The following is a 24,655-nucleotide window of genomic DNA, read 5'->3' on the forward strand; positions in this document are numbered from 1 at the left end:
TGAATTTTTTCTAAAGAGCTTGGAATATGGGGTTTTGTGTCTCTATGCAACAACAACCGTGTCATCTGTCTCTCTCATCTCTCAACCTCCGTGGACCTCCAACTACTCAAAGTTACATGCCTCGGCTTATGTACCTTGAGTCCAGCACAACTCGAGCCAAACCGTTCAACCCAGCGTTCTTCAAATCCCTGTTCCCCAACTAGTCCACAAAGGTCAACCACATTCCCAACTTTCAAATCATAATCATCCAACAGTTTCTCCACATCACTCTCAACCCCAACTCTAACAAAAGTGAAATCCTCGTCGCTGAGAAACTCGATGAGCGAGTTGGGGAAATGAGTGGTGTAGATGAGTTGGAAGATGAGGCAGCGTCGACCCACGCAAAGTTGGAGAGTGGCAACTGGGTTTTCGATGTTATGGTTGAAACTGGGTCGCCACTCGACGTCGAGGCCGACGATGAGGCGGTGGAGACGGTGGCGATGGATGCAGTAGATGTCGGAGAGCCAGGAGTCGACCATTTGGGGAGTATGGGTGACGAGGGTCTAGATATGGTTGGACTCGAGAGTGACTTTAAAGAGGTCATGGGTGTCTTGGTTCACTTCATCTCCAGTGATTGCATCTCCAGCGACTGCATCGGCTCAGACGGTTCCATCTCCAGCGACTGTGACTTCGATCCACCTCTCTCTCTCTGCTATCTTATTTTCTTTGCTGTGGGTGTAGTGGGTCTGGGTTTTGAAGAGGGGTTTGCTTTGGTTTTGGTTTGAGATTTGAGAGAGAACGAAGTTGTGTATGATTTTTGTGAATGACTGAAAGGATTTTTGTGAAATTAGGGTACAACACTTTCAAGTGTAGGATTTTTGTAAATACTTTTTAAGATTTGTGCGAATATGAAAATTTTATTCGGATTGATTGGCTCAAGACTGTTCATACCAAGAGCAAGTGTGTTCTTGAACCCAAGCTACAAAACCCCCTCTTTGATCTTGTTTGTTTGAGTTTTCTCTGTTATTTTTTGTTTTTAGAGGAGAGATGAACAATGGTGCTGTTTTTCTCTCTTTGGTTTGTTTCTATTTTCTGTTTAATCTATGATTGGGTTCTAAAACTTTTTTTATTACAGTTTGGGTTTGAAAAATGTGAGGGATTTTGGTATGGATTTAGAGGATTTAATTGGTTTTGGATGTGTGTAACTGAAAATTTTGAACTATATTTACAAATGTTGTGTTCTTGTGTTTGTGAGGAAAAGATTTGATGGTTCGTGTTTGATCCGTGTTATGTTCTATTTTTAATAAAAGGGTGTTTTTCTAACGGCAAATGGAGAGGTGGGTTACGGAAGGCTAACAGAACTAACTTCAGGTTAATAAAGTGATAAGTTTTGAACCACGGATAGGTAACATGTAAACAGGCCAAACCTCAGGTGGGTTTACTGTAATTATCCCAATAAATAAAGTCGCATTTTCAGTTATTTTAAGGCATGTGTGTTTGCACTTTGCAATTTGCACATGCATACAACACTGCACTGTGCAGTTTAAGCACGATTGCCTGCCCATTTGGGACCACATTGAGATTTGAGATGATAAAATCTGATTATCTTTTCCGTACATCTCAACTTTCACGTATCGAATATGCCTCAAATTCCTTTCCTCCGCCCTATGCAAATCTTGTCAATAAAACATACGACTTTTACCACAAAACTCATTGTTATAATAAAAGTGTTATAACAAGTTGCAAAAATAATTGTGTATTTTACTCTGTCACTAGCACTTTTGTTATAACGATTTGCGGTAAAAATTGTGTATTTTGTTGTGTTGTTAGTTTCTCAAACTACCATTTAAAAAAAAAAAAAAAAAAAAACTGCTAATTTTAAGTATTTATTTGACCTCAGATTATAAGCTCAATTTTTAATTTTTAACTTTTATATTTAAATTTTTTAAACTTTATTTTTTCTTATATTTTCACTTTTTTTAAGTAAAAAATTTTTAGCAAAAAATTAAATAAATTGTTTAACACTCGCATAAACTGTACTTGAAAAAGTCAAAAAACTGTAGGAAAGTGACAGCACGACACTATTATAAATTTATGACACAAACAAACACCAAGAACCGGACACAAATAAAAGCCAACAACCTGGGAACGCTAGTTGACCGTTAAATTAGGAAAGCTGCTACTACAAGTACTTTTATTATAAACTATTACCGCCCTTTTCATTTGCCCTCCATTTTTCAAATTAATTTAATGCACAAAACTTAAACATACGGCGCTAGTTGTAACAAAACCCACCGAACTTACTAGGGTTTCTCTCTTTCTTTTTTTCTTTGTTTTGTTTCTGTTTCTTCATTGAATATTTTTCTCACTAAAACCCAACTACCTTTTACTTCACTTTGTAAACTCCGCCATCCAAAACCCTTCTGAGTATTCGATCCAAAAATGCTTAAAACTGATCAGTAACTCTGTTTTTGTTTTGTTTGTTTGTCTAAGCTTTGTTCAATAAGTTATAGTCTTTGACCTTGATCTTTTTCGCCAACAAATCTAAATTGTCACCAAGAGGGTCATATTGAGAGCAAGATTGGTTTTTTGAGTTCATGGCGGTTGTGAGGGATTCAAGTCTTATTAGTGGTGGAATTATTGGAAAAAACCACCCGTGTTTAGATTTGAAGAATCGGGTTTTAGGCAGGCCGGTTTTTGCTCGTGGGATTTGTTTTAATGGAGGGAAGGTGAAGGGAAAGATTGGGGTTGGAGTAAGAGCTGCAGTGCAAGTGAATGTGGAGGAATCAAAGGGTTTGCAGCGTGAGTTGAAGGGTTTAAGGGGGGTTTTGGGGTTTGATGTGGTTTCGGAGGGGGAGTTGAGGGAGAAGGGGTTTTTGGGGATGAGGAAGACGAAGCTCGTGTGCACAATTGGGCCGGCGTGTTGCTCGTTGGAGGATTTGGAGAAGTTGGCATTGGGAGGAATGAATGTGGCTAGGCTTAATATGTGCCATAATGGGAGGGAGTGGCACCGGGATGTGATTCGGAAGATTAAGAGATTGAATGAGGAAAAGGGGTTTTGTGTTTCAGTCATGATTGATACTGAAGGTAGTCAGATTCATGTGGTGGATCATGGGGCTCCTTCTTCTGTCAAAGTAGAGGTAAGTATGTGTAGAACTCACTAATTGGTGTCTGGCTTTATGTCTAGCTAAATTAGATGTAGGTATTAATGAGGGAAAAATATGTTAGATTGGTGAGCACCCCTTTTTTTTTTTTGTTTGCACTTCACAATGATAATCTGTTATGAGCAAGATGCAATTTTGATGGATTTGTCTTCTACTTGTATCATTAGTACTTAAAAAAAAAAAAACTTGGATCATTAGAACTAATTGGTTTCTGGCTTTATGTCCAGCTAAATTAGATGTAGGTATTAATTAGGGAAAAGGATGTTAGATGGGTGAGCCGTGAGCAGTCTTTTTATGTTTTGTTCACACCTCATGATGATAATGTGTTGTGAGAAAGATGCAATTTTGATGGATTTTTCTTCTACTTGGATCATCAGGATGGTTCAATCTGGTTGTTTACTGCAGAAAAGTTTGCAGGTTCTCGTCCATTCACAGTTCAAGCTAACTATGAGGGTTTTTCTGAAGGTAGTGAGATTACTGCTAATTGTGTAAAATATCAGCCTCACCTGGCCCCCTGCATTTTTTTTTCCCTTTTCAATTCACTTTAGTGATCTGAATTTGCTTGTGATGTTCACTACTTGGCAGGTATTGAGGTAGGAGATGAACTTGTGATTGATGGTGGAATGGCAGGGTTTGAAGTCATAGAAAAGATTGGGAGTGATTTGCATTGTAAGTGTACAGACCCTGGTTTATTCCTACCTCGAGCCAAATTGAGCTTTTGGAGAGATGGGAAGCTTGTGGGGAGAAATTATGAGCTTCCTACTCTATCAGCGAAGGTTGATTTCATACGCATTTGTTCTTGATTTTTTTCCCCCAGACTCTCTGGCTTTTACATTCTCTATTTTTGCTTATCAAACTTAGTTTGACATCACCCTTTTTTAAAACAAAATAGCACCCATTGATTTCCTGGAGTTAGTGAATGTGAACTTTATTTTCATTTCAGCAACATTGACTCTACAACAGCTACCTGATTAAAAGAACACCATTGCTGTACTAGTTTTCTTTTCCTCTTGCAAACTTGTTTATCAAAATTGTTCAGAAAATTACTTAAAACTGTTTGAGCATGAAAGATGCTTGAAAACCAATTTTATTTTTTATATATTCAGAAGCTCCTAAACTTACATACTTGTGCCTTATTTGTGTTTGTGATATTAATGATTTCTTAAGTATCTTACATGATGTTCTCTATCAAAACTGAATAAATCTCCTGAGTTCTGACAATAAGACAAACGAATTTCAAACTCTATTTTGAGTTCTTGCTATAATTGTTGGGTGTTGACTGAAAAAAGCTTTTCATTTGGTAGAGGTCAGTTTTCAGAGATGGTAGAGCTCACTTGTTAATATACAGTAGCACTGCTCTTTGGGAGAGAGAGAGAGAGAGAGAAATTTGGTCCTAGTACCAATCCTCATTGATAACCAAAATTTCTGCTCTTAAAGTTTTATTTATTTTTCCTCTTATTTGGGTATTTATGTATGTTTCTGTGTGTGTGTGGAGGGAATTCTTTCAGTCCGTAGAAATTGTGAATTGATGATGTTTCAAGTATTAGCGTATTACTCCCTGTGATCCCCCCAGTGTTTGTGGGACGGGATCACACACACCCAAGAGATTAGTTAAGTGCTCTAACACCCAAATAAAATAAATAAATAAAGTATGGCTGAATATATGCCTCTTCAATATTCAGATGATACTGTAAAACCCATAATTTTAGCAAATTCTTTGCATGCTTATTAGTTCGTTATTGATACTGTCTGAACTACAGGATTGGGCTGACATTGAATTTGGAGTATCTGAAGGTATCGATTTCATTGCCATGTCATTTGTAAATGATTCTGATTCTGTCAAGCATCTTAAGAATTACCTCTCCTCCAAATCATCCAAGTAAGGCACTGTCATAATGGTTAACACTTGCATGATTTTACTCTCTTTTTTTTTTTGGTTTTAAATCTGAGGCTTACATCCTTGGATTTTTTCCCCCTCTTGAACAATGTGATTATCCTTGTTAAATGCTACTACATATGATCACTTCATAGTGTTTCAGAGCAGTAGCTCATGAAACATCTCAATCTGTTTTCTCATGCAATAGACAACTTAAACTTTCATAAATGGTAGCTTCTTCTTTAAAAAAAATTGATGTGAGACTGTAACCTTCCATGCCTAGATGTGAATTGATTGATCTTGGTGCTACTTGGCCACAATGTAGTAATGATCACCAGTGGTAATAGGATTCAGATGTTGCTCTTATTTTTCTCCAATACTCGGTATATTGAGCTATTATTATTTCTGTTAATACTCTAAAATTAAATGGTCAAATTCTGTAGAGCATTCAGTGCCCTCATTTAGGCACTGTGATTAACAGTTCACATGCAGATTGAAACTGTTAGCTTCATTATCTCACTCCATGATATGTGGTTGGTGTGTTGACTTTCTCTTTCTGTTGATATTCCTTAGTTGCATTTAGAACTGATTGTAACTGTATATTGTTTTTGATGAAAGCATATATGGCTTCGTACTCTGCTCTATAGAACCTCATAGGAACCTTTAGTAAGGAAGTCTCCTTTCCTCTCAGTTTCTAGATGATGAGTGGATATATGAGAAGTCTTTGTCACCATCTACATTTGCAAATGAGTTCTAACTCAAATGGCACATTCTCCTCTTGTAAGAGCAAGATGGAGGGCAAGGTTGTGGATTTAATATCCACCAGATGTGTGTGTTACTTAACAATAAAAAAAATTGCCAATGAGATCTAGCTCAAATGGATTTTCTCCTCTCATAAGAACACATGAAGGGTGAGGTTGTAGATTTGGAGTTTAGAGTAGACAGACCGTGGAAAACTGAACTGAAAGTAACATTCTGGTGGTCTATTGGAGAGCTTTATTTTATAGCAAATATTACTAGAAAAGATATTGTGACCTACTTTTGAGCTTCTTTTCTTTTGGTTCAATTACAAATAGAAATGTGCATGTGTAGTAGATGCTGCATGCATTGTACGTACCTACACATTTTGCAACTTTCATCTTATTTCCAAGACTCAGCCCAGACATTGAATTGCATGCATTGCTAACAAGAACTACTAGAAAAGAGACTATCTGATTTAGCTTTGACCATACCAATTATGGTACTTGCTCATATTATGCCTCAACTCCTCTTTCACATTGAGTCTCCTTTAGTTGTTTTCCTTCTAAGTTATTCCTAATGCTGCCCCAGTAGATGTACCAGTTGCCCTGTTTATGATAGTTTGTCATGTGTCAAAAGATTATCATGAGTTGCATTTTTTTGTCTTATTTAACACTTGCACTAGGATATTTGGCTTCCCCAGATCACCTTTTTTTCTTTTTCTTTTTTAAAATATAATTCTGCAAAAAGTAAGAATGCAGATTCTATTCATGTTTTCATGTTTTTTCTTTGAATCAATGTGCTTGCTATCTCTTTTCTGTTTTCTCTTTTTATTTTCTTCCAGTTCTTATGGAAGTCCTGAATTGTTCTAATTTACAGATCCATAAGAGTATTGGCAAAGATCGAGAGCTTGGAGTCTCTACAGAAATTGAGAGATATTGTAGAGGCTTCAGATGGAATCATGGTAGCTCGGGGTGACCTTGGAGTTGAAATCCCACTTGAACAGATTCCTTCTGTGCAAGAAGAAATAATTAATGTCTGCAGGCAACTAAACAAACCAGTTATTGTAGCATCTCAACTTCTTGAGTCCATGGTTGAATATCCAACCCCCACACGTGCTGAGGTACTATACCACAAGTGTCATTACTATAACCACCACTACTACTTCTATTATTTTGGTTGTGGGGAACTAAAGGAGTAATGCATCTAAGAGCACAGACTTGTTGAACATTGCATCAGTGACAATATCCTTTGATATCATCAGGTTGCAGATGTTTCTGAAGCAGTTCGGCAGTATGCTGATGCTTTGATGCTTTCTGGTGAGTCAGCTATTGGTTTAAATGGACAGAAGGCTCTTTCTGTCTTGCGGATGACCAGCAGTCGAATGGAAACATGGGGTCGTGAAGAAAGCCAACAAACTCTTCTCCCTCAGCATCAACTAGGAGTATCATTGCCGGATCGTATTGCTGAACAGATATGCAATTGTGCTGCAGAAATGGGTAATTTCACTTTTCCCATCTAAATTCTGTTGTTCAGAATTCCAATACCTTATAAATAACAGCTTTCATATCAACTCATCAAATAATTCCATGAGTTCAAACACAATTATTTTCCTGACTCAATCTATTTGACAAATGGAGAATTAGTATCTATGATTCTATGACAGCATAGCACATTATGTGTATGAGCCTATGAAAGTATAGATCCATATGCATATGTATGCTCTCAGTGGCTAATCTCTACTTCACTGAAGTTGATTCAGGCTGTCTATGAGTAAATACCATTTTGAGAATAACATTTCTCTCTTATGTGCACACACGTTACACCAATGACTTGGTATGTGATGCTTAAGTGTGTATTTTAGTGCTTACATTTCAAAACTACAACTGTATTCTCTGTCTGCAGCTAACAAACTTGGCGTGGATGCCATCTTTGTCTACACAAAACATGGACACATGGCCTCACTGCTATCACGTAACCGTCCAAACCCTCCCATTTTTGCATTCACCAACAATGATAATACCCGCAAGGCTCTAAATTTGCAGTGGGGAGTAACTTCCCTCCTTGTTGATTTATCGGATGACATGGAAGCTAACATCTCAAAAACCATTAATCTAATAAAAAGAACAGGGATGTTGGAACAAGGAGATGCTGTTTTGGTGGTCTCAGATGTCACTCCAACTCTTGCAACCCCAATGGCTTTCCAATCAATCCAGGTCAAGACCATTGCTTAGCAAGGCCTTTTTACTTCAATATGCTGTTTAGCCATCAATGATAAGGTGAAAGACAATGTGGGTTCTTTGAGTCCACCGGAGGAATATGTGTGTCAGCGTTTTTCCCACCATTTTAATGTAACTTTAGATTTTATGTGTGTATCAAAAAAAAAAAAAAAAGATTTTATATGTGATTCTTGCTCATCTCCATGATAGCAGATTCTTGCTCAATTCATCTATCTAAATCCATTATTATCATTCACTTCACAACCCCCAAAAATGTAAAAGCAAAATGAAATTATAGAAAGAAAATAAAAAATATTTACATCAAATTCATAATTCATAATAAGTTGAGCATTAAATCCCTTATTGACTACAAGAAAATATTATCATTTGCTGGACTGATTACTTTGCTTGTAAATTATCTACTACAAATGAAATTTAAGACCAAATATATTAGAATTCAGTTGAATTTTGTGTCTTTTGAGTGATTATGTGATGAAAATTCAGTTGGGTTGTGTATTTGAGTGGCTATGATAAAAATTAGAGTTTTATGGTTCAGTTTTTGACCGAAGTAGATGTGTTTGGTGTCCTGTTGCCATTGTGGGTATTAAATCCTATACAATCTTCTTCACATGTCTTTTCTCTTACTAATAGTACTGGAAAAAAAATTTAATAATAAAAAAAAAAAATCATCTTTTTCATATAATCCTAGTCCTGACACATCAACCAATCAATTGGTTTAATCTCTTTGTTTGATTCAGGATAACAGAACACTGCGAAAGAATGTAAATTGATCATTCAATTAATTATTATTGGTTAATCATGATAAACCGGTAAACATTGTGGAATTGTAGCCTACAACTAAGTTTGTAATTGTAGTCAAACTTTGTCTGGAGGTTTAAAATAATTTGATAATTACCATAATAGGGAATTGAGGATTTGAAATTTAATTCTTCTCATAAAGGAAAGCATGCAGTTTCACTAAGGTACAAAGCTCTTAGCCACAAAATATGTTATGCACGTTGTGAGTTGTACTAAGATTTTGCTATATTGGGAATAGCCATAGATTATTATTATTATTATTATTATTTTATAAGAGCAATAGATTATTGATAATAGGTGATAGAGAAAGTTTGGAGACACAACAAAATCTCACAACATTTTCAGAACACCCTCATTTTGAGTTATGGGTTCCAAAATAATTTTGTTTCATTACTTTCATTTTATTTTTACAACACATTTGTTGTGAAAATATTGTTAAATTTGTTCCAGTGGCCGAGAGTTTCTGCATCTTATATTTACCAAAGAAGTTTATTTATTTATTTTTGCCTTAATTTTTTGCTAAGAGGCTTCCCTCCGCCCCCACTCCAACCTAAATGGACTCATGAAAAATTCCGGGATGGGGCTGCCCATCACTGTAATGGCCTGGGAAACACACAAAGGCAAATCAAGTATGAAAACTGGTCCATTTAACAAAAGCAGCCTGTTGGGCTAGCAAATGAAGAGGAACATTGATTTTCTTAGCTAAAATTAACTTCTACAAAAGTATTCGAAATTATATTAATATAATAATACTCATATTGGAATCTGTTTTATATTACAGTAAACATTTAGGCATTATCTTATAAATTATTTTAGTACATAAGGATTTTTCCCATCACATTAATATAGTGGAGCATATGGCAATGGCCTGAACTCTGAAGCTTAAATTACTATCTTAGTTTTTCAATTATTAGGCAAAGTTTCAGTTAGTCTTTCAACTTCTTATTTTTTGGGGAGATAGGTAGTAATGGGGAGGTGGAGTTCCAACCACACATAAATGAGGTACTACAAAAAAAATGTCATTATTATTGAGTTATCACTTGAATCCTGTCTCTCAACTATTAATTGTGTTAATTTTGTCTCTCAAGTTTCAAAATCAAGTTTAATTTCATTCTTAGATCCCTCAATTTCTAATCTTAATAGAGAGGAAATCAATGATGAAATTGACTTGATCTTAAAAGTTAATGCATGAAATTGACACAACTAATAATTGAGGGACTAAATTGAACTTTGTCCAATTATCATAAGCCAAATTAATAATTTAACCTTACAATTTTGTTGCATTAATCTTTAGGAGTTTTACCATCTATTTTCCCGTGGATAGCTATTTTCTATTTTCCAACTAGTGGATTTTGAAAAGTTACTTGAAAATTAGGTATAGGTAGATAGTGGTAGAGGGGAGAGTTAAGGTTTGAACCAGAGACATGGGACACTACAATTGAATGCAAAGTCAAGGTTACAAGTCAATGAGGAAACTTACTTTAGACATAACATCATATTTCCTAATGCTTTTATATTCTTTTTAAATAATTTAAATGTTACAACAATTTTTTTTGGGTTGGGGGGGGGGGGGGGGGGGGGGATGGTTCTCCTTAAAAATGAAAAAAAAAAAACAATACCATTGAACTATGCGGCTCTTGACTTTTGATGCCTTGTTTAGAGAGTTGCTACTTGCAACCAAAATATGTTATGTTGAAATTGACAATATGTGACAATTTTAATGACTATCCATGTATTAAAAAGATAGAAGAAACTAATTTTTTTTTTTTTTCTAAAATAATTTTTAATATTAACATCTTTGACAGTGTCCCCCTAGACCCAAGCTTCACCGGTTCACCCCTAACTTGTGGGTTGTGGCCGCCAAGGCACCAAGTCACTCTTCTTACTCTCTATCTCTTTTTTCCCTCTTTAGTTTTAGTGCTGACATGCATCCATCCATTTAGATACAGTTTTTGATTCAAAGTTCATTTGCTTATATGTTAAAAATTAGTTAAAATATAATATACTATGAAAAAGTAAGGTTTTCAAAAATTATACAAAAACAAATAAGCGCAAAAAGTTTTTTTTTTTTTTTTTTTTAAAAAAAAACAACTAACTTTGCATATAATAATTTGCGTAGGAAATTAATTATAAGTACCCATAATTCAGTTTTACAAAGTGAGAAAGTTGGATTAAACTAGAGTAATTTTTTCTTCAAATATGAGTCCTTTATTTATTTATATGTTTAGAGGCGTAGTGCAAGAAAGTATATATGTGAATCTTGAACGTGTCGTAGATGACTTGCAAAAGTTTGCTGGAACGATATATCTACTTCAAGTGTGATTATTGTAATTACTTGCTCTACGCAGCAAAATTAGTCTTAGTTTTCGTCCAACTGTATATTCAAAAAATGACAAATTTCTAGTTATGGACTATAATGGTGGTAGGTCCTGGTTGAGATTTTGAGATGGAAAGTTCGTATACGCAAGTCTATATAACCCACCAGAATATACGTTCTGTTCATAAACTTTAATTGTTGTATGCTAGTTGCTACCATGGCTTATTTAGATAAATAGCAATAATCAAATGGGTCTAATTATCAATCAGATAATCATGGTTTTAGTTAATTCAACTAGTAAAATCTTTTGTCGTGGAATAATATATCTAGGGATCAATTTCCGTTTACACCAAAAACCTAGTGTCATGAATAATGATAAAGAATAATTATCACTTGGTGTTATAAATCAGTATGATTCATTGGCTTTTGGCATCAAAATTACGTATGTACTAATCTTGTAGTTGCCGTGTGTACAACAATTTCTATTAACATCCAAAACTACTTTCTAATAGAATAGAATAGAATATTTGTTTTCAGCAAAAATGGTTCATAATTGATTGATTGTTGGAAATTTTTTCAGCATTGACAGTGTTATGGGTCGCTACGTAATACAATTATATAGCCATCTCTAGCAACTCTATCAAAATAAAAGCAACTCTGTTTAAATATTATGGGTATTGCTTATTGGATAAACTTGAAGTATTCTGTTAAAATGTCTAAATATAGATCAAAATAAAATAATATACAGGAACAAACATTGGTATATCTCTTGTCTCATGAAACATCAGTGAATTTTTAAGATTATATAACTATATGCATGGAATTAATAACAAAATCTATCACCATATTTCAGGTAACTAGGAGTGTAAGCCCAGGGAAATGTAATAGGACAGAAGCGCCTCAGTGAGCTTCTCATCACCTCTGGTTTGGATTTTCAAGCTTTTGAGCATGTAGCAGATGCACTAGATGATCAACTTAACCATCTTAAAACAACATAGTGGGAAACTATTAAGTCAAAATCCTATAAAATATGATGCACTAGATGATCAACTTAACCATCTTAAAAAACATAGCGGGAAACTATAAGATTAAAACAACTTAACCATCTATATGATGCACTAGATTATCAGCTTAACCATCTTAAAACAACATAGTGGGAAACCATTAGATCAAAATCCTATAAAATGTGACAACAAACTCCCAGGTTTGAGTGCCAGTTGTGGGTTTGAGGCCAGAAGAACTCTAACTAATTAGAGCCCCTGATCAGTTAAAAGTAGGAAATCAATCCTAGTTGTTATCTTGACACAACACATGATTTAGTTTCCTCTGCTTGACTCAGGAATCTAATCTATGAAAGGACATCTAGGGCTAAAGACCTTTGCTTACTAACCTTGCAGTGACATTACCAATATCCACGATTCTTATTAGCAAGTCAACTAATCTGAAACAACAAAAATTCGTTAGGGTTGCAAATCTTAGTCACAAAACATCTCAAAATTGAGTTAGCATTATTGAAATTGTGTTAAGGTTGAGTTTGGTTTAGAAACTGTTGAAAGAGGATATGATCTCAATAATTCAAACATGAAGAGTTGATAATTTTTTGGCCATATCTCTTTAACCATAATAAATTTCTAAGTGAAACTTGTTTAATTGGAAAGTAAATATCATGAAACTGTTTCTGGTAGGTTTTTCTCCTACTTTATGAATTTTATAAATCACATATTGCAAGACTTTTAAAGGCAAGAAAGGCAATTATTCTAGGTCTAAACATTTCAAACTTTGTTCCTTTCTTCCAGTTCCTGAGCCTAGATAGAAAAGTTATTCTTTTGCTTTTTTTTTTGTTTCAAAAACAAGAAAAACTATTGTGTGTTCTAATATGCCTTGAGCTTTAAACATTTCCTGAAATCACAAAGATCTTTTCTGCTGTGTTTGCTAACCTCCTTAAAGTACCATAGGTTTGGGTTCATGCGAATGAGGAGTTTGAGGAGGCAATTTACATTAGGTAGATACCACCTCTAGAACTACCGAGGTAGAAAGGCATACATAATATTTGCAGAAGTTACAATTAGTCTAACTATACAAGAATCTTGTAAGTAGATCGTTATAACTACTTTTCCTATAGTGAAATTTCTAACAACTGTGTCCTTGAAGTTGTTTTTCCATTGAAAGGGTTCTTTGATTTTCCATCTCATTATCAAATTGTGTGTTATATTGACCTTTATATTGCTTGCTTTGAGAGTTGGTATATACTAACGGGTTGTTATTGTATACAGAGGGATGGACCCACCCCTCTATGAGAGAGAGAGAGCATACTCCCAAAGTACATAATAATTTTCCTATACTAACACTAATGGTAAAATATTATTATATTTGTGTCTACATGAGGGGAAGATTATAACATCTTCCATTGTAAATCCCTACCTACCCTCTCAAGGTTAGGAACTAAAATGTCATATCCTCCTACTAGTAGGAGGAGATATATCATGTATCGTATACATGAGTCCTCCCCCTCACATGAGGGTGGACCGCACAAATAGGGTGCATTTTTCCCAATTAGTAGGGGCCTAAGGGGTCAGTTAATTACTATTTTCACTGATGGTAAGGCTGGATTGCTAGAGAGAGGGGGAAAAAAGAGCAACCTAGAAAGGTAGACTTCTTGTCCATATTCTTTTGCACTGTCCAAGCATCCAGAGATGTATACTTGACATGATCTAAAGTGATCCCAACTTTTTTTGTTTTTTCGATTTACCATATAACTTTGTAAGTTGTTGAGAAAATCCAGTCTCCTACTACAATACATAGAAGAGTTAGTTTACCAAAAAAGAAAGAAAAAATCAATGAACTACAACTAACCAACAAAGTAACTTGTCTTTTTTTCTAAAATTTTGAACGATGATGTGTTGCACTAGCTGAGAAACATACACAGCATGAGGGACAATGAAGTCTAAACCCTAAATAAAGATCCAAATTAGGATTTTTTTTTTTTTTTCTTTTGGCTCCAATGAAAAGAAAAAAATTATGGATATAATATAACAATATTACAAAACTTCAAACACCTATGAACTGATAAAACTTTACACTAGACTACAGAAACTGGTTTTTGGGTCTTCAACCCAAACAAATTCTCAAATAATTTAGGAGCCATAGGAGGACAATCCATAGGCTGAGCAGCCATGAAATTGACAATCTTTTCATGAACATTATACCATCAGCATATGCCCTTTAACCAAAGTTATATAAATAAGATTTTATGCTTACAGAAAGATAAGGTTGACAATGTTATCCAATAGGAATCATGTCTCTCTGAGTTTACAAACACATTTTTCATTTATTTAGCGTTTCACATGTAAACAAATTATCTATTTACAAAATTTAGTCGCATTATATCTCATGACAACATGATTGCCAGCAGATTAAACAGAACCAGTGAGGTGTTTCAAACACAAATATGATGGATTCTATTTACATAGCAGCTGAGGGAACAAATGGTATCTGACAGAAGGCCATGGGAGTAAAGTTGAAGCCTAATCAATAAAATAAATAGAAGCTATTACCTTTCTTCTATAAGTAAGAATAATTTTATTAAAAAAAGACTACTTCATGCAGAGAGAGAGCAGGAAGTAGCTAAAAAATAAAGAAAATACAACAGGTTATGTACAAAAGGACAAAGACTCTAAGAAAAGCGGAATGGAATCCCTAGAAATGAAACTTGAAGCCACACACACAGAGAATGCAAAATGTGTGAATTTGCAAGTCGCCTAGCAGATCTGATCATATTGAATTGAGTTTTGGCCATGGAGGAAAGTTGAAGCCTAATCAATAAAATAAATGAAATTTATTGCTTATTGCTCATTAAAAAATATATTAATTACTAAAAAATTTTGAAGCCTAGCAGATCCTTTGTGTGCATGCGTGTCACACACAAAGCAAAATGTGTGAATTTGCAAGTCACCTAGCTGAATTCATCAGAGCTAGAAATTCAATTTCCATCAACCTTCAAAATTCACCTTTACTATATCTTATGGTTCTTTTCCTAAAATTTATAAGTTATACCAAGTGTTTGTTTTGATGAGTGGTGGATTAATATTAAATTGATTTTTCAGCTTATTTTGTTCATGTACAATTTTTAAGTACAACTATACTTTTACCCGGCTTAGCTTCTAAGCCAATAAACCAATGACAATAAGTCCTCCTAAACAAACGCTTAGATTTAGCTCCCATGCAAAGCCAACTTTTTGCCCAAAAAAAACCATTGGAAACCATTTCCATTTGAATTGTTGAGTTATCTGTTTTTTTTTTTTTCCATGACAAAATGCCTAAGAAGTGTTTTGGTATTCTAAAGGCATGTTTGAAGGAGATTGGAATATCCAATGTGCTTAGCATAAGAAAGCACAAATCCACCTAGAAAGTGGACTATTGAAAAGATTGAATCAACACCATGAGTGAAAAAAGATTGGAGGTTGTCTTAGAGTATCCCTTAAATAACTTCAATGGAAATGGTTCCGATTTCCATGATGGACATACAAGCACAGGTAGGAGAAAAATTGTATTTTTAGATTATTTCGTAATTAAACAAACTCCCATGGTTTCGCTTTCAGGCTGGATACTGGGATCAAAATGACCATTGTATAATCAACTCAAATAGACACACAAATGTAGGATTACCTCTCGCTTAGCGCTATCCTCTCCATCAGGATCCTGCCATCAACAAGCCAGGTATCAGAATACAAATGTCAAATAGGCTAGTTTTTATGGTATTTTCTTGTCCATGTGTTCTTTATCTGAGTGTAAACATTCATTCTCTCTGAGGTCAAAAAAATAAATAAATAAAAAGAAAGAGAGATTATCTTACAGTCCCTAAATATGCTTACTGTTACTAAAAATATATCTAATATTGCTTCAAAATATATATACACACACTAGTTGCACGCTAGTTGCAAACCCATGCACAGTAAAACTATTAAAAATGAGATCTAGAGAAACTTTTGTTTCTTTTTCTTCTTATGTTAAATATTTCTTTTCTTTTTCTTTGTAATTCGAGGTATTTTTGTAAGTTGAAAATTGCTTTTTCAAACTAATGTCACAGGCCTCACGGCTAGTTGCTCTATGTTAATGCAGTTGAGGAGCTGAAGTTATGGTTCTTGAGTGCATCAATGGACTCACTTGGTATGGAATTTTAGGCAGGGTTTATCAATTCGTCCAATAGACATGTAAATAGGCATTGGTCATCATAAATTGCATCTCATTCATAAAACCCACAATATCAATCTTTTTATACCAAACAATAAACACCAAAAGAATACTAAAGATCAAATTAAGTTTACCATTCATCTGATTGTAATCCATTAAAAAATCAAGATGATAATAACTCTACTCTATATGTCCCATTCTAGATATAGGAGAATGATTATAGTGAGTTCTGGTTATGAAAAGTTTGGTTCGAGCATTTCATCAAACACTTTGAGAGGAATTAAGTGAACAATAAAAGAGGAGAATTTCAAGGATACTCGTCTCCAATGGCAACATCTTCCTCTCTAATTATCGATATTTGAAAGAAATAAAATTACCATAAGCGAAAATGAACAAAATTTTGAAGCAAGTTTAGGGTTTTAGAGCGAAACCCTATCCCTCTGCTTTTCTCTGTCTCTTTTTCCCTCCGAATTGAACTTTTAAACGGCTATCTGATATAATGGGCTCGGATAGGTAATCATCGGAAGAAGAAAAAAAAGAATTGTACTGTAGTAATTTTGGGCTGGGCTTGATCCTATATAGGGCTATTGTGGGCTCAGGCTCGGTATTACATAGCCCATTAGATGAATTTTTTTTAACTATTTATTTACCATAAACTAGCCTTTACCCGTGCAATTTTGAGTTTAATGTAATTTTTCAATTTGAAATTATCTATTGTTAGTGAGGTTACATAGAAATGGATTTTTAAGAAACTAAAATTTAGGATTTAAAATAGATCTGGGTTTAGTGGGTGCTAGTTTTTAGAAAAAATACATATCAAATGTGCGTGAGATATATTTAAATAGGGAGTGCGCTAATTTTTAAGAAAAAAGTTTCACTATTAGTTTTTATAAAAAAATTTGTTGAATTACAATTTTAACCTTTTTTTTTTAGAATAAGGATTATCTAATTAGCTTATTTGACATTTTCTGAAAATATAACTAACTTTCTAAATCCTCTTAATATATAGAAATAAATAATAATAAATAAATAAATAAAAACAACAAGCAACAAAAATGCTAGAACAACAACTAAACCCACAACTTTTGCTATCATTTGTCCACGTAGCAAGTTGTGAATGATGGAGCAAAAGTGGTGGATCCACAACTCTATCACTCATAACTCATCTCATGAACAAGTTGTGACAAAGTCAAGTAATGATGAATGAAAGGTATTAATATTTAGAAAAAAAATAAATTAAATGAGCGCATGCTCAAAGGCTAGTATTATTGAACAAGCAATATATTTTGAAATTTGATGGTTATAAGAGCATCCATAATAGTGGAACTAAAAATTTAGCTTTTTAGCTCCACCAAAAGTTACTTTATCTATTTTACCTACATACATGCTGCAGCAGTGGATCTATTTTAGCTTTTAATACAATAAAATAATATAAACATCACAATAAAATAATATATCCATTACAATAAAATAATATATCCACTAAAATAAAATAATATATCCTATACAATAAACAACAATCACAACCACCTTCAACCGCAATCGCCGCCGCCGCCGCCACATGATAGCAAATAATCGTCTAGTGTTAACAAGTGATTTTTTTAATCCCAAATTATACTCATACATTTTTTTTTTACTAAAACAATTTCTCAATTATCATGATAGCCTATTATCGTCTCAATTGTCCGGAAGCAACCTTGGAACAATGTGAACTATGAAATAGAGGAACTTTATAAGAAAACATATAAAATAGAACACATATTATAGCAATAACAATGTAGTTCATAGATTTGCTTACATACATAACTCAAACCAAATTACAATAAAACTCACACACTTGCACAAGTTCCTATGACTCATGCTTCTCAACATACAAAAAAGAAAGTTCCTACGACTCGCCTTGCAATTGCCATAAATGTTCAATAAGGTCCGATTGGAGTTGAAAATGAATTTCTCGGTCTCTAATGCATCTGTGCCTCTCAATGTATGACAAAAATTCATCACTTTGTTCACGTAACATTTGCAGAGGAGGATTATCCACTCCATCATTTTGTTCATAATCCAAGTCTACCACTTCATTATCTTCGCACTCATCTTCAACAATCATGTTATGGAGAATTATGCACACTTTCATGATCTTTTTGAGTGTTTCAAGATGAAAAAATCGTTCAGGTCCACGAACAATTGCGAAACGTGCTTGAAGCACTCCAAATGCACGCTCAACATCCTTCCTATACGCCTCTTGGGCTGCGGCAAATAATTTATACTTCTGTCTTTGTGGAGCTGAGATTGTTTTTACAAATGTTGCCCACTTTGGATATATGCCATCAGCAAGGTAATATCTTATAGTGTAGTTATGACCATTAATTGAGTAATGTATTATAGGAGCACGTCCTTCAGCAAATTCATTAAATACATGAGATCGCTCTAACACATTAATATCATTATTTGACCCAGGTAACCCAAAAAATGCATACCATATCCAAAGATCATATAATGTTACTGCCTCCAAAATAATAGTAGGCTCACGAATATGACCACAATATTGACCTTTCCATGCAGATGGACAATTTTTCCACTTCCAATGCATGCAATCAATTAAACCTAACATACCTGGAAAACCTCGGCGTTCGCCGTGAGCTAACAATCTAGCAATGTCTTCATTATTTGGCTTTCTCAAGTATTCTTCAGAGAAAACATCAATTACCGCAGTAACAAAATTTTCAAACTTTCTAATGCAGTAATTTCTCCAATCCGCACATATTCATCTATCAAATCACCCGATACTCCATATGCAAGCATTCTAAGTGCAGCAGTTATCTTTTATAATAAATATAAACCAAGTCTGTTGGCACTATTTCTTTTTTGGACAAAGTAAAAGTCATGAGCTTTTACCTGAGATTGAATACAAAGAAAAAGAGAACGCTTCATCCGAAATCTCCTACGAAATAAAGCGAGTGGATATATTGGTGTGGGAGCAAAATAATCAAGAAAAAACCTCTCATGGCTTACCAAATGATTACGTTGGATAGAACGACGATGAATTTTAGGTTGTGATGTTTCCATAACAAGTTCTTCGATTATCTCATCTTCATCTGAGTCATCAAGAAGGAACTTGCAAAACAAATAGTGATTCATGGATGCAACCTTCAAGACAATTGAAAATCAATTATAACTATAGATGCAAGATTAAAATTAAGTGACATAAGTCACAACAAAATGAATATAACCAATTCACGCACAAGTCACAGCACAAACACATACATCTAAAAAAAAAACTTGGAAATACTATGAATGCTCATTGTTCATAGATTTATTCTAAGACCTGTCATCTCAAAACCAAGCATATGATACTAGGAATGTTCAATGAATAGAAATAATTGGATGAAAGACACTCATAGTGGCTGTAACAGCAATATATATAATAGCAAGATATATAATAGGCACTCATAGTGGCTGTAACACTCATAGTGGATCAAATAATAATTTCATTGGATCAAAGAATTATATCAATGCCTATCACAAGACCAAATGGAACTTAACAAAAGATAAAAAAGATTGCACTTCAAAGTCTTTGTTAGATTGCACTTCAAGTCACAACACAAATACATACATCTAGTTTAAGATAATTCATCAAGTGACATAAGCCACTACAAAATACATTAAAGTCTAAGCTACATCCAAAATACAATTAAACCCATTAATTACATGAACTTCGTCTTGTCATGATTTCCTCTTGGAGTTGTTCATAAAAAGCTTTTTGTGTTCCGGTTAAGCCACTTGTATCTATTATCATGATTCTCTCTTCCTCTAACCTTTCTTCCCGCTCAAATTTTTTCTTCTCAATCATAATTCTTTCCTTCTCAATCTTAAGTTTTTCTTCCCTACTTTCCTTCTCAATCACAAGTTTTTCCCTCTCAAAAGACATTTTTTCCTCTTCCAACCGAGTTACATCCTCAATCAATTTCAATTTCTTGTTCAAATATTCTCCTACATCTTTTCCAATAGCTTTTTTCTTTCGGATGGCCTTTTCGGCCTTCCTACCAATAGGTCTCTCAAAATTGGAAGTGTCACCAAGTCTAGACCCACAATCCCCTTCACTAATAGATATTGACTCCGAAGTTGGAGGCACGGATGATCTCGATCTAGCATTGTTAGGATCGGCAAACTTTAGTTGGTCCTTTAACATGAGCCAACAATGGTCAAGAAGAAAGGGTTTCTTGTGCTTCTCTAAATACAAAGCCTTCACATTGGTAATCTAAAAAAAATTAAAACAAATATAACATGATTAATATCTTCAAACTATTGGTGAATGGACATGTTAACACTATTGCAATATAATTTATACCTTATCTTCTTCAGTTATACCATTTTGATGAAGTGCGTTAACTTGAGCCATACAACCAGCAAACTTATTTGTCTTTTCACTAATTGTTCCCCAACGACTTAGCAAGGAGATAACAATACGTGTGGTACCAGATGTATTGTACTGCATGAAATATTCCTAAACTTTCTGACGAAAGGTATTTTGTGTTTGTTCATTACTGTTTATGGCATCAACACTAGTATTGAGTCATGCTACCACTAAGAGTTTATCTTCCTTTACACTAAAGTTAGAGCCCCGTTTTCCTTTTGTAGAAGAAGCATTTTCAACTTGTGGTGGAGGTGGAGGTGGAGAATCAGAAACTGACACAGGAGTATTTTGAGACGTTCCCAAAAATTGTGAGTCAATTTCTATATCCCCGTTCATGATACCCATGATAAATGTTAGGTCTCTACGTAACTCTGTGTCCCTATGTGACTCCATAAAATTAGAAAAAATATATATAAACTTCCCTGCACACAGAAAATTCTCAAACTAACATTTATATCAACACAACAAATTACAGAGACATTTATAGACATTTACAAAGACAAATTACAAAACAAACTTACATTTATATTACAGAGACATTTATATTATAGTTATAGACATTTATATTACATTTATAGACAAATTATAAAGACATTTATAGACATTACAAAGACAAATTACACAACAAACTTACATTTACAGAGACATTTATATCAACATAACAAATGTAAACTTCCCTGCACACAGAAAATTCCCAAATGTAACTCTGTGGTTTTGTGTAACACAACAAATTACAGAGACAACAAAACATGTAAACTTCCCTGCACAAATTACAGAGACCACAAAAACCACACAACAAATTCCTGCAAACAGAAAATTCCCAATACATTCCTCCATTCAGATGTTATACCCAGCAAAAACAGCAAAAAAATAACACCATTTGCCCAAAACAACTTAGCGACAACACCATTTTTCACCACAAAATAACACCACAAAATAACACTAAACCCAGAAAAATTAAGCCAAAACAACAAACACCTAGATGAAAAAATTCACTACAAAAGAAGAGAGAGCATTGACATGAAGTGGATCGACTGGGATGGCGTGGGTTGAGGCGTGGATTGGGACGGCGTGGGCTGGGATGGCGTGGGTTGGGACGGCGTGGGCTGGGATGGTGTAGGACGGCGACGGCGTGGGCTGGGACGGCTGGGACGGCAACGGCGTGGGCTGGGAGATGAGAGAGATGAGAGCTTGACAAACGGCGTGGGCTGGGATGGTGTGGGACGGCGATGGCGTAGGCTGGGACGGCTGGGACGGCGACGGCGTGGGTTGGGAGATGAGAGAGATGAGAGCTTGATAGATGAGAGAGATGAGAGAGCTTGAGAAAACTGATGAGAGCTTGAGAGTGATGATGAGAGAGCACGGTGAGACAAAATAAAAGAAATGAAAAAAAATAAAGTAAGTTGCATTATTTTAATCGGAGTTGAAATAAATTTTTTATTTTTTTTTAGATGTCTGCTACAGTGCACATTTATAGATAGATGTGCACTGTAGCAAATCAGCTAAAATTTATAATTTTGCCTCCACTGCTGCAAGGCTTTTTTGGTATATTGGTGGAGCTAAAATAGCATTACAGCTTTTTAGCTCCACTGCTGCAAATGCTCTAAAACTACTTATCTATAATCTATACTGTAGTTGCACGTTTTTCCTGGCCCAACTTCAGTTGATCAGGCCTTGGCCCAAAGTGCAACCCACAATAAATATTTGTAGAGGATGGGTCAAAGAACTTAGCCTCAGTGAACCTATTTGGTCTAATGCATGGACAGTATTGTTTGCAGAAAGAGATAAAAACGCAAGAATGGATCTTTCTCCTCTGATTTTATTTCTTTTGTTCCTTGTACAGTTTTTTCGTCCCTCCTTTGAGGGACTCCACTACATTATATAGTTCTCTTCCTCTCATCTAAACCTTACACCTGTTGATCATCTAAGCATCTACTTGAGCACCTGTCCCATCAGACGCCCTCATCAGTCCCTTTGTGAGTTGCAGAGGCCAAGGCGGTACTGTTCAGGTGTCTTTTCCTCATTAATGCGGTCAAGGGGGTGGTTGTGGCGCAATTAATGTGGTGGTAGCTTTCCATGAGATATTTTGGATTTTATTCATTTTATATGTTGGGAGGATGGACTGAAATAGCTGGAGAGAGTTCCTCGTCTGGGATTCGTGATGTCCGAGGAGGAGTTACTCCTCGGACAGGTTTCCCTAGCGTTATTGGGATTGAGTAGGGCTTCATATGTGGTTTTCCTTCGAACAGGGTGCTCCTCGGACGGGCCTGAATTTGGAATAGCCCATTATTTTTGGGCCGGGCCCCACAATAGCCCCTCAAAACTCCGGTTTTATCTCCTTCCGAGGAGAAAAGCAGGGTTTTGGAGTTGATGAGAGGATGGAAGTAAGGAGATCGTGTGGCGCGCGTGCGGACGGTTACTTTTGACGCGCTGCAATTTACGAGGCGCGGCCATTAACTTCTGGAGACATTATGTTCCCTTCATCCAACGGCGTGGCGGGGATCGAACGGCCCTCGTTTTTTCTCGTATTTTTAGGCAGGAGCGATCTTTTCTCTCTCCTCCTGGCTATATAAGACGTCAGAGGGGTTCAGTTCCTTATTCTTATCTGTATTTCGTAAACCTCAAAGGACTCCAGAGAACTCCATCGAATCCCAGAGATATACGAACACTTGCGTCCGTTGCGCCACCGTAGCCGTTCTTTGTGAAGCGTTTCGTCCAAGAGAGATTTCCAGGCGTCCCATTGAGCGTTCTATGCAGGTACCAGTACATTTCGTTCTTTTCCCCGTTTCAATTCCCTAATCGGAATTTACTTTTCTTCTTGGTCTCTACTTTCATTTCCCCATTTCAGTTCAGATGGGTAGATTCGAAAAATTAGTAAAAACTCCAGCCGCTATGGAAGCCTTTAGGGCTAAATACCACATTCCCCCTGGGGTTGGGCTGCGGTACTGTCCTCTGGAAGGAGTATTGACAGATAGAGTTGAGGGAGAAGTCGTTATCCCCATGATTGCTTTCATAGAGGGAGGGATGACACTTCCCATGCGTAGGATCACAAGGGAATACCTGTTCAACCATAGGTTGACGCCATACCAGTGTGCTCCGAATATGTTCAAGATACTAGGCTGTGTAGATGTCTTAGACGAGCGGATGAATCTAGGCCTTACTTGGCACGATGTGGCTTATCTGTACGAATGTCACCGCCTCGGGGATGATGGGTATTATCTTAAATCCCGGAACGAGGACGTTAGATTGATCTCTTGTCTTCCAGTATCCAATAAGACCGTGAAGAATGACTTCCTCATTGCTTCTGGGGAGTGGTTCGACGGTATTCATTGTCCAACTCGGGCAGGAAACCCAGGTGCGGCGCTTTTAGGATTGGCGCTTTTAGGATTGGTCCTTTTTGGGAAAGGATTTAGTGTTGAGGGGTTATTTTTCTTGCTTTCTTTGTAATTGGAAAATTTCATGGTCTAACCTCACTTTTCTTGGTTTGTTTGCAAACAAAATTCACGTTGCTCCTCGGATAAACTTTGTGAACGTGCCAGCGTTGAACTATCTCCTTAGGTCGGAGATTTACGTCGCCGAGGACAGACAGTTGCGTGCGGCCCATCTGGTTCTGGGCTATCAACCTCTGAGCAGCGCTTTTCAGGCGGTTGGTCACGCTATAAGGGCAGGCAGTCCGAGGCTGGCTAGAATTGACGTGTCCAAGGACGGGTTCCTAGCTGACCACGATCTGCCACCAGTTGTGTTGCCTGGTGTCAGAAATCCCTACTTAGCAGAGCGGCTACCCCCAGTAAACGAGCCTGGCGCTGCCGTTTTGGTTGAAGAAGGGGCTGAATCGTCTCGTCTTTCCCTTGAGGAAGAGATAGATAAGTTTTACTTCGAGGAGGAAATTCAACAAAACCCCTTGGTGGAGCTTTCTAATCCCGAGGCAGAACAGGACCA

General features: G+C 35.8%; 2 protein-coding genes and 1 long non-coding RNA gene across 3 annotated transcripts; 1 reads left to right on the forward strand and 2 right to left on the reverse strand.

Moving 5' to 3' along the window:
* The first annotated feature begins 2,263 nt into the window (after positions 1-2,263).
* On the forward strand, positions 2,264-8,201 carry LOC126705486 (pyruvate kinase isozyme A, chloroplastic-like). The gene is made up of 7 exons (XM_050404518.1): positions 2,264-3,119; positions 3,521-3,608; positions 3,729-3,919; positions 4,904-5,022; positions 6,637-6,880; positions 7,022-7,256; positions 7,663-8,201. The coding sequence occupies exons 1-7, from the start codon at positions 2,577-2,579 to the stop codon at positions 7,989-7,991; spliced, it is 1,749 nt and encodes a 582-aa protein (XP_050260475.1). The 5' UTR covers positions 2,264-2,576; the 3' UTR covers positions 7,992-8,201.
* A 7,354-nt stretch (positions 8,202-15,555) lies between these two features.
* Positions 15,556-16,807, reverse strand: LOC126706316 (uncharacterized). Its single transcript, XR_007648551.1, has 2 exons — positions 16,680-16,807; positions 15,556-15,810 (listed from the first exon to the last, which is right to left on the reverse strand). It is a non-coding gene; the product is annotated as an uncharacterized LOC126706316 (long non-coding RNA).
* Positions 16,808-18,190: 1,383 nt separating this feature from the next.
* On the reverse strand, positions 18,191-21,061 carry LOC126704935 (uncharacterized). The gene is made up of 7 exons (XM_050403914.1): positions 20,909-21,061; positions 20,651-20,791; positions 20,118-20,560; positions 19,916-19,976; positions 19,315-19,449; positions 19,143-19,197; positions 18,191-18,987 (listed from the first exon to the last, which is right to left on the reverse strand). The coding sequence occupies exons 1-7, from the start codon at positions 21,059-21,061 to the stop codon at positions 18,191-18,193; spliced, it is 1,785 nt and encodes a 594-aa protein (XP_050259871.1).
* Between the last annotated feature and the right edge of the window lie 3,594 nt (positions 21,062-24,655).

The sequence above is a fragment of the Quercus robur genome, chromosome 11 (assembly GCF_932294415.1).
Source record: "Quercus robur chromosome 11, dhQueRobu3.1, whole genome shotgun sequence".
Taxonomy (NCBI): Eukaryota; Viridiplantae; Streptophyta; class Magnoliopsida; order Fagales; family Fagaceae; genus Quercus; species Quercus robur.

Excerpts from the sequence above, each read along its gene's own strand:
- LOC126705486 (XM_050404518.1), top strand. The coding sequence starts at position 2,577 with ATGGCGGTTGTGAGGGATTCAAGTCTTATTAGTGGTGGAATTATTGGA. Across the intron at positions 3,120-3,520 it reads CTTCTTCTGTCAAAGTAGAG|GATGGTTCAATCTGGTTGTT; the intron begins GTAAGTATGTGT and ends TTGGATCATCAG. Across the intron at positions 7,257-7,662 it reads CAATTGTGCTGCAGAAATGG|CTAACAAACTTGGCGTGGAT; the intron begins GTAATTTCACTT and ends CTCTGTCTGCAG.
- LOC126704935 (XM_050403914.1), bottom strand. The coding sequence starts at position 21,061 with ATGGGTATCATGAACGGGGATATAGAAATTGACTCACAATTTTTGGGA. Across the intron at positions 20,792-20,908 it reads AACGGGGCTCTAACTTTAGT|TACAATACATCTGGTACCAC; the intron begins GTAAAGGAAGAT and ends TATTTCATGCAG. Across the intron at positions 19,977-20,117 it reads AAATTTGAGCGGGAAGAAAG|CTTAGACTTTAATGTATTTT; the intron begins GTTAGAGGAAGA and ends TTTTGGATGTAG.